At 35.2% G+C, this 13,144-nt stretch overlaps 1 protein-coding gene across 3 annotated transcripts in view; it reads left to right on the plus strand.

The window, feature by feature from the left end:
• PGAP1 (post-GPI attachment to proteins inositol deacylase 1) overlaps positions 1–13,144 on the plus strand; it is a 68,572-nt gene that overhangs the window by 13,214 nt on the left and 42,214 nt on the right. For all 3 annotated transcript variants that reach the window (XR_012507148.1, XM_045511974.2, XM_010948690.3), the window contains exons 4-7: positions 5,338–5,509; positions 8,903–9,060; positions 12,111–12,163; positions 12,980–13,046. Coding sequence is in view for 2 of the 3 variants with exons in the window: in XM_045511974.2 (XP_045367930.2) it covers positions 5,338–5,509; positions 8,903–9,060; positions 12,111–12,163; positions 12,980–13,046 (450 nt within the window). In the remaining variant the exon portion in view is untranslated. The remainder of the gene's footprint in view (positions 1–5,337; positions 5,510–8,902; positions 9,061–12,110; positions 12,164–12,979; positions 13,047–13,144) is intronic.

Genomic DNA, 13,144 nt, shown 5'->3' on the forward strand with positions numbered 1-13,144 from the left:
TAAATGCACATGGAACATTTACTGAGATACGCCATGTGCTAGGCCATAAAACAACTCTCAGTAAGTTTTGAAAGATTGAAATCACATGGTTTATTTTCTGAACATAGCAGAATTAGAAATTGATAACAAAAAGTTATCTAGAAAATCCTCAAGTATTTGGAAATTATGTCTAGGTAACCCAGAGGTCAAAGAGTAAATCACAGGTGAAATTTGAGAATGTTTCCAACTGAATTAAAATGAAAACACATCATCAGGTTTAAGATTAAAGTAGTGATTAGAAGAAATAGCTTTAAATGCTTATATTAGAAAAGAAGAAGGTTTAAACGCAGTCATCTGACCTCCCAACTTAAGAAGCTAGAGAAAGAGGAACAAAGTAAACTAAAAGTAAGTAGAAGTTAGGAAACAATAAAGATGAAAATGGAAATCAGCTAAATAGAGAACAGTAGAGAAAAACTTGGTGCCAATGGCTGATTCTTTGAAAAGGTGTATAAAATTGATAAACCCATAGATAGACTGATTAAGAAAGGAGAGGGACACAAATAATATTGGGAGTGAAAGAGGGGACGTGTCTACAGGGCCTACAGATACTAAGAAGCTAACAGGAAAGTTATGAACAACTTTATGTCAATACATTTGACAACTTGGATGAAATGCACAGATCCCTTGAGACATAAATTACAAAACAGACATAAAAAGAAACAAAATCTTCAACTAGCTGTATATCTGTTTAAAATTTTTTGAATTTGTAGTTAAAAATTTTACTGCCAAGAAAAATCTAGAGCTAAATGGCTTCAGAGGTCAATTCTTCAAACACTTAAAGACAAAATAATACCCATCTTACACAAACTCTGAAAATAGATAATAGTTCATTTTAAGAACCAAATCCTGTTTATCATATCAGAGATAATGAATGACATTATTTGAAAAGAGATTAAAGACTTAGTATCCCCATGAACATATATATAAAATTCTCAACAAAAAATTAGGCTATCAAATCCAGCAATATTTTAATGTGTAATACATTATGACCAGATAGGATTTATCCCAAGAATGCAAAGTTGGTTTAATATACAACTATCAGTCAATATAATTTATCATAGAATTATCTAAATGGAGAAAACTCATTTGACTACATTTAGCACCCATTCATAATTTAAGGAAAAAACCCCACAAAACTCAGCACAGTAGAATGAAGCAAACTTCTTCAACTTGAGGAATTACAAATGAGTATTATGCATAGTATTATGGGAGGAGACAAGCCATGTTAAGGACCATTTATGTATCTGATAAGATACTTATTGGATAAGATAAGATGTGATCACAAAGTGAGATTTCCAGAAATGTTACTCATAATAAATCAGATGTCTTTAATGTTGTATACAGGTAGTTTTTTTTTTTTCCCCATTTTTCATCTCCGGTTTCCTTTTACCGTACCTCTTCAGCATTGTACAGAAGTCTAGCTAGTGCAATAAGGCCAGAAAAAGAAATAAAATTAATAAGGATTTAAAAGGAGAAATTAAAACTATCTGTAATCACAGGTGACATAATACACAGGAACATTTAAAGGAATTTACAGAAATGTTTAGAGCTCATAACTGAATTTAGAAAAGTCACAGAAAAATGGTCAGTATTCAAAAATCAGTAAACAAATGGAGGGTGAAATTTTTAAATGCATTTATAGTAGTATAAAAAATAAATTCTTATGGATACATTTAATGAAAGATGTAAGATCTGTTTACTGAAAACTGCAAACCTTGCTGAAAGAAATCCAAAAGTACAATGACAGGCCAAGTTTATGGATTAGATGATTCAAAATTAAGATGTAAATTCTCCCCCAAGAGACCATTAGATTTAATGCAATACAAATCAGTTACCGGCAGTTTTTTTTTTTTAATTGATAAGATTATGTAGAAAGAAAGCAAAGAATCAAAAAAACCAATCTTGAAAAAGAACAAAGTTGGAGGACCTACACTGCCTGAGTTCAACACTTAACTGTGAAGCTGTAGTAATCCAGACATTGGTATTCCTGTACATCTTGAAAATGAAATCTAGACATTGTGAATCTTTGCATAAGCCAGCATTTTAAAATTATTTCAACAGCAAGTATTTTTTGAGCTTAAATCTATACTTATTATAGGATGAAACAAGCCATATTAGATACAGGACCTTTTATATATCTGATGTTTATTGGGTAAGAAAAATAAGATGTGATTATGAGATGACATTATTTCCATTTATGGAAATAAATGTCATTCACAATACACAATTGTGTCTTTAATGTTACATACTAGGGAGTTTTTTTCCTTCTCTTTTTTGTTGTCATATTTTCTCTAATGAATACGTACTAAATTTATAATAGAACTAAAAAAACTTTCTTTTAAATTGATGCTTGTAGAGAGTAAGATTTCTATTACAAGTAAGTCTCGTAGGGGTTAGAGACAGTGACTCATGTTGAATGGATACAATTTGGATGTGGGCAAGTGAGAGGACATTTTAGATGGAGAAAACCTCATTCATTCATCATATGAGTCTGCATGCATATATAAGAATGAATATAACAAATCCAAGGTCTCATGGACTTGTATGTTCCTATAAGGAGAGGCAGACACTAAACATCTTAAGAAAAATACATATCATCTTATATGGTGATAAATGCCAGGAAGAAAAATAAAGCAGGAAAGGGAAATAGGGAGTTGAGGGTAGAGGACAACAATTATAAACAGGGTGCCCAGTGAAGACCTCTTTTGAGAAGCAATTCAATACAAATTAAGGACATGAGCGAGTAGCCTATTTAGATATCTAGGAAAGAGTACTCTAGACAGAAGAAACAAATTTGTGAGGCAAGCACATGCATACTGTGTTTGAAGAAATCACTGGTATAGCTGGAACAGACAGAGTTAGAAGGAGAGTTGAGGGGGAAGGCAGATTATAGAGTCTTGTCGGCAGTTTTTAGAATTTTGCCTTTTATTTGAAATTATATGGAAAGCCACTGCAGAGGTCTTTGAACAGAGAAGTGACATGTTCTATTTTAGGTTTTAACAATACCATTCTGGATACTTTGGAGAATACACTGAAGGGACACAAGGGTGGAAGCAGAGAGACCCAGTAGGAGGCTATTGCAGTAATTCAGGCAAGAAATAATGGTGGTTTGGATCTAGTTAATGGAGGTGATAAGAAATGGCCAGATTGGTATAAATCGTAAAGGCAACATGATTTACTGGCATTCAGGTAGGGAGGGACAATGTGAGAGAAAAAGAATTAAGGAAGACCCAAACTAGGAAAACAAGAAGAACTGAAATACCATTAACTAAGGTGGGGGAAAATGTGGGAGGAATAGATTGGAAGGATATTAAGAGTACAAGTCTAGACAGGTTTGATTTAAGTTGCACCTTAGACATCCTAGATACAGCTAGGATGCAGCTGGAGTTTATGTTTAGACTTCAGGAGAAGAGGTCTAGTGTGGAGATAAGAACTGAAGGATGAACAGCATGTAGATGTATTTAAAGCCATGAAACTGGATGAGATCACTAATGGATTCAAGATATGAAAGAAGAGATCTGAGGACTGAGTCCCGAGTTACTCCTGTATTAAGAGATGAGAAGAGATAAGAAGGAACTAGAAAGAGACTAAAAAGGAGCAGCCGGTGAGGTAAGAGGAGAACCAGGAGAGTATGTTGTCAAGGAAACAAAGCAAAGCATTTCAAAGAGGAAGAAGTGATCAACTCTGTCAAATGCCTTTGATAGGTCAAGTACAATGAGGATTGAGAATTGGTCATTAGATTCCTTGGTGACCTGAGAAGAACAGTTTTAAAGGTGTGCTGGGTGAAAGGCTGATCAGAGTGGGTTTAAGGTGTGTGGGGGTTGAGAAGTTGGAGACAGCAAGTATTATGTAGACAACTGTTTTAAAAGAATTTTGCTGTAAAGAAACATACAGATGCGGTCACTAAGGAAAAGTAGAAGTAAAAAGAGTTGTTTCTATTTTTTAAGGGAGAATAACAGTATATACACTAGTGAGAATGATGTAGTAGAGAGGGGAAAACAATATTGTAAGAAGAAAGTGAGAACTGCTGGAGTGATGTAACTTAGAAGGCCAAGGCGATAGATTTCAGAGCACATATGTAGGGTTTGGCTTTTGCTAAAATCAGATATGTATTGGGGATCACCAAAACCATCCTCAGGCTCCATGATTCTCCAGGAGGACTCACAAGACTCAGCATATAGTTGTTCTCATGGGTATGATTTATTACAGTGAAAGGATACAAAATCAGCACAGAGAAAAAATTCATGGTGTGAAGTCCAGAGAAGCCAGGTGCATTCTTCCCAGTGTCCTCTTGCAGGAGAGTCACACCAGATGCATTTAATTCCTACAGCAATGAGCATGACATGTATGAAATGTCATCCATGAGAGAATCTTATTAGAGATTCCGTGACCAAGGTTTATATTGGGGGCTGGTCACGTAGACATCGTGTGCCTCTGTGCTTTCCATGTACTAGAATCTCAACCAAAGGATGAAGGTGTTGAGCATAAACCATATTGTTTGCAATACAATTTCAGCAAAATGAGCCATTCTTACCATTTAGGAAATGATGGGAAACCTCCCAAAATCTAAGGTCTCAGACTGCAGCCCAGAGCCAACCTTATATGCAGTCCACTCTAAGGATAGCCATCTCAGGCCTGTTCTGTTGGCTCTTTTCTGCACAAGGTCCAATTTATTCATAGTAAGAGGAGAGGAAGGATCAGTTTGGAGGGTGATAAGCAAAAGTTTGGTAATGGGACTGAGGATACTGTGTGGAGACGAAAGATTTTTTAAAAAGCAATATTTATTTTTAAAATAATACATGTAATTGTCAATGAATAAATGGAATGCTGGTTTCTTTTTAAACCCAGGTGCACAAGGTAATGTGATAAGATACATCAGTATGATGGGGAGTATATTGCTATGGCAACCATAATTGTTCTGGTGGTTTTGTGATATTTCCAATTTCAAATAAATGATCTGACTTCATATAGCGTATAAAATCTAATATTCATGTATATGCCAAATACAATTGCACCTCTTATATCCAATGTAAGAAATGGTAAAAACATGATTTGCTAGACAAGGTGTCCTGGTTTTTGTTCAGAAAACCAAAGCCTAGCTGTTAAAAATGCAAACCACAAAATGGTGTATATACTAGTTACAACTATATGAAAGTGTATTTCTATATCTTATGATGGGGAGTTATATAAATCATTTAATTTTTGTCTATAAAATTGTTCATATGTATAGAGAAGTATTTAGTGTATTTATTAGGATACTAATCCTTAATCCATGCCTTGGTGATTTTTTTTCAATAGGGTCAAGAATTTGCTCCAAAAAGTGTGGCAATAATTGGTCATTCTATGGGTGGCCTTGTTGCAAGAGCATTGCTTACACTGAAAAATTTTAAACAAGATCTGATCAATCTTCTTATTACCCAAGCCACACCTCATGTTGCTCCTGTAATGCCATTAGACCGTTTCATTACAGGTGAGTGCTGTTACATAAACACTAACTGACTCCCCCACTGTTACTTAGGGTAAACAAATCCTTGCAGCTACTCCCTTTAGAATATGCTGCAGGTTTATCCATGTGTGAAGCCGCTTTGGTTTAAATTGGCACTTCTAATTCTGAGTATCTCTCTTTTTGTGACTTTCAACTTAGGCTCATAATTGAAACTGCTGTTAGTTTTCTCCATCTGTAGCATCTTAACATGGAGGGCACGTGTCTCAGAATCTCTAGGTATTTGGGCTTCAGTTTAGTTATTCTGGAGGATGACTCCTCTCTCTCAAAATGTGTTTAAACTTCCTGTGTTTCGTTAACTGTGTTAACTGTTCTGAGTACTATGTTCAAAACAAGCTTATATTTAAGTAAATAGTAGAAATGCCTTGTTTTTATTTTATTTTTGATTTTTGATTTAGTTATTATGCTTTATTTGTGGTGTTGCAGTAAATATTAAATGCAGAATCTAGAACAAAATGTGTATGTTTTAATGCACCACACAAATGTTTTCATTACTAGAATACATTTCATCATTTCACTGTGTTCCTTAATAGATCTTTTCAGTCATAGCTGTCTTGAATTTGAATTTCAAGGGCTTATTTTTAAATAAATAGGTCTGCTAGGTCCTGGGTTCAATCCCAGTACTTCCATTTAAAAAGTAAGAAAATAAATAGGTCTGCTAACACTTTATATGGTGAGGTAGAATTGCTAATTATAGAGGTCTTACTATATTTCGGCTATTGTGGTAAGGATTTTACATGATTATTATGTCATTTGATCCTTACAGCAGTCCTTTGAGGTAGGCACCATTGTTATCGCCATGTTCATGGATAGTAGAAAGAGGCCAAGATAAAGTTCTTGCCCCAAGTCACATGGCAGGAACATAATGGAGCCAGTATTTGACCCTAGAAAGCTTGTTCCTGGGCCTGTGCTCTTAACCTTTGTACATGCTGTCTCTGAATTGAGGCACATTATGTTAACAGAGAAAGTAAAATTATGGGCAGTACTGTAATGTTGCAGGGAATTTTGAGTGAACAGTAGGAGTTTATGATTGCTTTTGTCTCATTAAATAGCAATAATGTCACAGAATAAGAGTTAAATGCCTAGTATCTCAACTTTTTATTAAAGAAAGCCAAGTATTATCTTCACTGCTTATTGGAATATTGTATGAGTAGAAGAAAATCTTTAGAAATAAGTATTTTCCTGTTCAGTAAATTTATACTTATTACCCTATCAGAATTTGCATTATCTTAATTGTGATGAAAATTTTGTTTATAGATAAGTGAGAAATATACCCAAGTAACTCCAAACCAAAGTAGTTCTCCAAAGCACCCATCGTAACATAACATTGCCAAACTTGCTGGACTATGTGGTACAACAGTACTTACAGAGAAGTTTGATTTTTTTCCCTTATGTCATTTAAAACTTTGCCTATGGAAATCTTGTAGTAAAAATTTTCAGTTTTATTACTGAAGTTGTTTAAATCTGCTTTACTATTAAATAATTAGAAATTATTATTTTTAATAGGTTTAGAAAAAATTAAAGGCATAGACAAGTCATAATACTTGTCATTACAATTGAAAACTCTTATTCTGTTACTGCATTTTATATGGAATATGTAGGTGAGCCATGCAGGTTGAATTAGAATTACTCAAAATGCATTTTAAAAATCTCTGAGAAAAGAACTTTCAAGAGACTCAGGTTTTATTGTTTTTGAAGGATAGTGATGGTCTGTCTCTAAAAGGCTTAGGCTGAAGGTGATTCTTAGGGTCAGGGTACCTTTCCAGTAATTAGCAAACCTCTGTCCCCATTTGTTCCGTATTTATTTTTTATTTCATTAAGTCAGAATTAGAATTTAAAAAAACTAAAAGTTGAACAGGTGGTGGATTTTGCGTTTTTAGGAGATCTGTGTGACCTCCAGAAGTAGATTCCCTGTTTATACTTGGTGGAAACACCATCCTTAAACAGGGGAAAGGAAACTTGCACTGGGCTCTGTGCTTTAGACGGCCCTGCTGTCATGTTGCCATTCCCACAGCTTCCCCACTTAGGAGTCTGTACCTTTACTTCTGGACCATGATCCAGGTAACCAATCTTCCAGACTTTTCTTGTCTCTATGCTCCAAGCCCACTTCCTCATCCTATGTGGACCTCTTTCCTGGATCTGTCCTCAGGGAAGTTATATACAGCCCTAAGCTTGAATTGTGGCCAGGAAATGGCTCTGCATGAAGTACAGATAGAGCTTGGATGTGCACAGAAAGACCATGTGATGCGGGATGGAGTTGGGGTGGGAAGAGAAGGAAGCCAGCACAGTGATCTGCTCTCCCTGTGCTGCCATAATGCAGTGTCCAACTCTGAGGTGTCCTAGAATTCTTAATTTGAACCTGACCTTCTGGGTTATTTCAATGATATGTTTGTCAAGGTAGGCAGAGGAAATATATTTGACTTAATAGTTTGTTAGCTGGAATTTTGACTTTTAAATATTTAGATATATGGCATGTATACCCCATTGGTACTCTTATCCCAGGCCCTGGAGATGTTAAGAACGGGTCTGCTTGGTCTCAGTCTAAATGAATCCTGCTAAGATATTTAATGGGAGGAGTTTGCTGTTCCAGAATGTTAAAAGCCATCAGTGGGATCAAATGCGAGGATAAAAACGCATTAAGTTTTGATAATCAGAGCAGGAAATGAGAACTCCCTGTCCTGACCCCAGATGTTTGACACTAAATTTTTCTCATCTTCCGTAGATAAAGTGGAAAAATTGTCTGCAGGTTCTTCCCTTTGAACAACTTGTTATACTAAATGGATAGAACCTTCTTAAATATCAGATTTCCCACAGCATAGAGTTACATGACTAATGTGAATGTCATTGTCCTGGCAGATTGTATTTTAAGAACTTACATTTTATTTAACTTTGCATGATCACCAGGACTACCGTGGCTGCAGAAGAGAACTGCTAAGCCCTCATAAGCGGGGACACTGCCATGATTAGGAAGATCTACAACTCCTTAGCATAGCAAACTCATATCATTGGAAGAATTTCAGGGGTTTCTTGCTATCTGTGTGGCCCATGAACAGGTAGCATCCTTGTGGAATGTAGAGACGTGTTTGCATATGGGCTTGTCAAACCTGATAAAATTTGGGTATCTTTTTTCTTTATTGATACCTTTACTAACTCTTAGTATTTGTACTCTGATTTAATGGGGAAAGTAGAATATGTGTAAAGATACTGGTTTTATTCAAAATAGAGAAATGTGGGTGACGTTGCTTATAGACAATTCAGATGACTTAATCAAATTCAGTTTAATATTAGTGTTAAAGATACGTTATTGTTGCAGGGAATGATTGCTAATTTTTAATATATGTCTTCTTTGTTTCCTACCAGATTTTTATATGACTGTAAACAATTATTGGATTCTAAATGCTAGACAAATAAATTTAACCACGCTTTCTGTAGCTGGAGGATTCCGGGATTACCAAGTTCGTTCAGGACTGACTTTTCTACCAAAATTAAGCCATCATACCAGTGCCTTATCTGTTGTGGTAATCTTTTTTAAGATTCTACTGAAATAGTTACATGATGGACACAGTGAGGCATGAAAGGAGAAGTAATATGTAGTTGCTTGGAAATGATTGCTGAGTTGGTGTAGCAGACTGTGTTGTGCATGTGTGTGCTGTGTGTATGTAAGAGAGAGAGAATATGAAGAAATGAATTTGAATATTTAAGGAAGGCAGAAGCATAGATACTTACATCCATAGAAAGTGAACATGATCTTAGAAACTTTGTGAAAATGACTCTTATTTATGAGGAGTGATTGTTTCTTGTTCAAAATAAGTGCCTGTCTGTTGGTTAGAGGTTAAGTATGAGAAGGTGTGGACTAAAGTCCAAGGGCCCCTTGTTATATCTCAGTGGTATTCTATATACAATGGGAGTGGAAGATCAAACATTTCATACTTCTCCTGCATTTCATACATATTCCTTTTAGGACTTATTGTATTTTTAACCTTGAAGCCTTCAGTTAAGATCTTAACTTTTTTAACTCAGTATACATGTCATCTTCAAATATAACTTAATTTCTAAAAAGAAAATTCATAGCATTTCTTTTGCTTTTGGGGTGACAGTTCTTTGTTTCATAGTGTTGTCTTCATACATGCTCCTCTGCTCAGCTCATGTACTGTCGCCCTACCTTACACTGATGTTCATTCAGTAAGCAGGTATTACTGAATGCTTGCCATACATAGGACTAAAATTATTAAGCTATTCTGCTCTTACCCACCATTTGCTTACAACTGGAGGACCTGCGATATAACCATAATAGCTTTGGAACTAAAGTGGTTAATCTCTCATACCTCATTAGTAGTATGAATCTTGTTATTTGATGCTGAATATTTTTGGCAGATATTTGCTAGAAGTTCTCAGAACTCTAAATATGAACTCCTTAGTAAACATAGATGTTTTTAGTCATATAAAATTGGATATAACTTATTTCCTAGATTTGGTCTGGAACCTGATGCTGCATTGATACCACGTCCTGCAGCTTTAAAAGAATTTGATCTTTTTAATGGTGTGTGTGTGAGTGTGTGTGCACGCTTCCCTCTGTTCTAATCCGTTTGATAATGTATTGTGTTCGAGGCAGCTTATGTATCTGAATCTCTGATGAAAATATGTTTCACTTATGGAACTTTCTCAAAGCTGGCTATTGGATAATTTGAGTTTTATTTATCTTTTAAATATTTAGTTTTTAGTCCCTAAATAATCTAGTCTTTTGTATATCTACATGTATGTTCTTCTTAAAAAAACAATTATTAAGAAGTAATTTTTTGATGATTATCTCAAGAACGGTTCAGTGACATTCACATCCATTGGGGCTGGAGAAATTGTTGAAGTTAGACACTTAGATGTATCAGAAGGGTAGGCCGAACTGCTGTAATATTCTCTCACACAGGTAGCAGCACTTAAACACAACAGAATTTAATGTTTTACTCATAATTGCCCTACATGTGTGTTTAAATGGTGGGTGGTTTTTGAAGGGGTCTTGTGAAGGGACCCAGGCTGACAGTGCTCCCTCTTCTTTAGTGCTTTACTTCTAAGATTGCTCTAATCATCACTGTTTCAACCCACAGGAAGTGGGGAGGAGCATTGAGAGGAGCAGTCAGGCCTGGGAAGGGCACGCGTCACTCTTGCTCACATACCTTAGAGAAAACCTAGTCACACCTTAGGGTAAGAGAGGCTGAGACATGCAGTCTAGCCAAGTGCACAGGAAAGAGAGAAGTTTCTGGCGGACATTCAGGAGTCTTTACCACAAAGATCATGAGCAACAGCCTTTATTATTTGTGTTGACTTTCCTTTTTTTCAGCTGTAGTGCAGATGCATTCATTACACTGAATGAAAGAAAACCAGTTTTATGTTCTTGTTAATAGTGGATACTGTCTACTGTGCGTTCTTACTCTACTGAGCATCTAATATAACCTTAGAACCACAGTGAACTCTGGTTGTCTCAATTTTTAAATTAAGTTGTCAGCAGTAATTTCTAAATAAGATAGCTAATGTTTATAAGTTCATTAAGTAAGCTATAGATTCCTCCAACTTTAGTGTGTGTGGAGTCCAAATATACATTGTCGTTTGCAGAGTATAAGGGTGACAATGACTCAATGACTCCTTAGAAGTTATAGATACCCCCTTTTTAAAGTTACAAATCCTTTTTTTTTAATCTAAAGAGAATGTTAAGCCTCTGTAAAATTTCTTGCATATAAGGCTGATATTTCCTATTTTCATTTTGTTTTAACAGTTCTAGTAAGGGCATCTCATTGTGCCTTTGACAGTGCAGAGAGAGATGCTGTGAAAAATAGTATCAGATTTATTTAATGTTCCCCTGCTGTGTGTAAGATGCTTTTCACAGGGATGTCGTTACCCGGCACGAGAAGGAGTTTCTAGTGCTTAGAGGGTGCTGTACCATTGTTGGGAAGCCTTCTGCAAGTAGTTATGTGTTTTAGTATGCTTTTACCATTGGTCTCTAGCCAGTAGTATGTATCCTAATCATCTAGGGAGTTTTTTTTCTTCAAACTACGTAAGCCTGGACCTCACTTACAAGAGCCTGATTCGGTAGTTTTGTGATCAGGTGTATTTATTTTGAAAAGTCTCCCCAAGCTTAGGTATTTCTCAGGCATACCCTGGTTAGAATTAACATTTTAGAGTTTATCAAGTGATAGTCTAGTCAGAACTAAAATTACTAAAATACTGTAATTTATACATACAGTATGATTCATTAAAGAATCAAACTTGACATCTTATTAGAATAATGAAAAGTTAGACATTAAACTTTAGTAACTTATCTGTGAATGCTTTAATAATCTTTTAAAGGTTAATTTAAGCTTGACTAACCAGTAATGACAAACAGGATCATTTTATGCAGGATATATCTTAATATTTTTGGATCACCTTTTTATAAAATGCATCATTTAAAATATCTATGCATCATAAAATAGTGAAGTTAATGTTACATGTTTTTAATGTTAGCTTATAAGAATTTCAGACCTTTTGGAGAATAACAAAGCTTTTCTTAAGTATGATTTTTTTTTTCCTTTTCTTTTAGAGTTCAGCAGTGCCTAAGACCTGGGTCTCAACAGACCACCTGTCCATTGTGTGGTAAGTTAATATAACTTATTTTGGTAATTTTTGGTGGTCCTCTTTTTCTCATCAATGAATTGTTTTGTTAGCTTTCTTAGAGCTTTAGCTGTAAACAGATTTAGGAGAAAGATTAATTTAGGAGCTTAAAACTCCAGCCTTTGTTCTTGACTCGGTTTGACCAAGGTGCCCTTGACAACCTATAAAATCATCTCCTGAAGAACCAGTAGTGTCAGTCTTAAATGAAGTTAATGTCAAAATTTTAGACTTTGTCATAGTTGGGCAGAATCAAAGGCACTTGTGGTAGGACTTTCTGAGCTCTTGGCTAGTCACCAAACTCAGGGACTTGAATAATGTGGCACTGACCATTCTAGAGCAGCGCATGGGAAACCAAGTCCCTTAATATAAGTAAAGAAATAGATAAATAGGGGTCAAGAGATACATAGAACCTAGTATCTTATCTCTATATATTTTGGCTTAAAGATTCTCTTTTCACCTTCCTCTGACTGTGCAGTGGTGTCTGCAAGAACCACAACAGTTCAGACATGTGAAGATGGGATAGACAATACGTTTATAGCTGGGGTGGGCAAAGAGGTTTAGGGAAGACAGAGAGGGCCCTGACACTTTTGCTCTCAAACATCCAGGAAGATTTAATTTACTTTATTTTTATATGTTTCAACTTTTGAAATACATGCTTAAAAATAATGATCTCTTAAATAATTTGAGTTTACAGCATTAAGGGAAAGTCATATATTCCATTAAATGATAAAATTGTTCATGTTTGTATCAAAAGTATATTTTTAAAGTTTTGTTTGTAACACTTATTTTATTCTTTAGGTGTAAACAATTGCAGTTGACCACAATTCGAGCATTCTTTGATCTTATTGATGCTGATACTAAACAAGTATGTATTTTTAAACTAAAAATTACTTCAGTGAAGTAAAAGCTTTTGTTGGAGCAGTGATAGATTTAATACTTTTCTTTACTTTGATGAAAATAGAA

The sequence above is a fragment of the Camelus bactrianus genome, chromosome 5 (assembly GCF_048773025.1).
Source record: "Camelus bactrianus isolate YW-2024 breed Bactrian camel chromosome 5, ASM4877302v1, whole genome shotgun sequence".
Lineage (NCBI taxonomy): Eukaryota > Metazoa > Chordata > Mammalia > Artiodactyla > Camelidae > Camelus > Camelus bactrianus.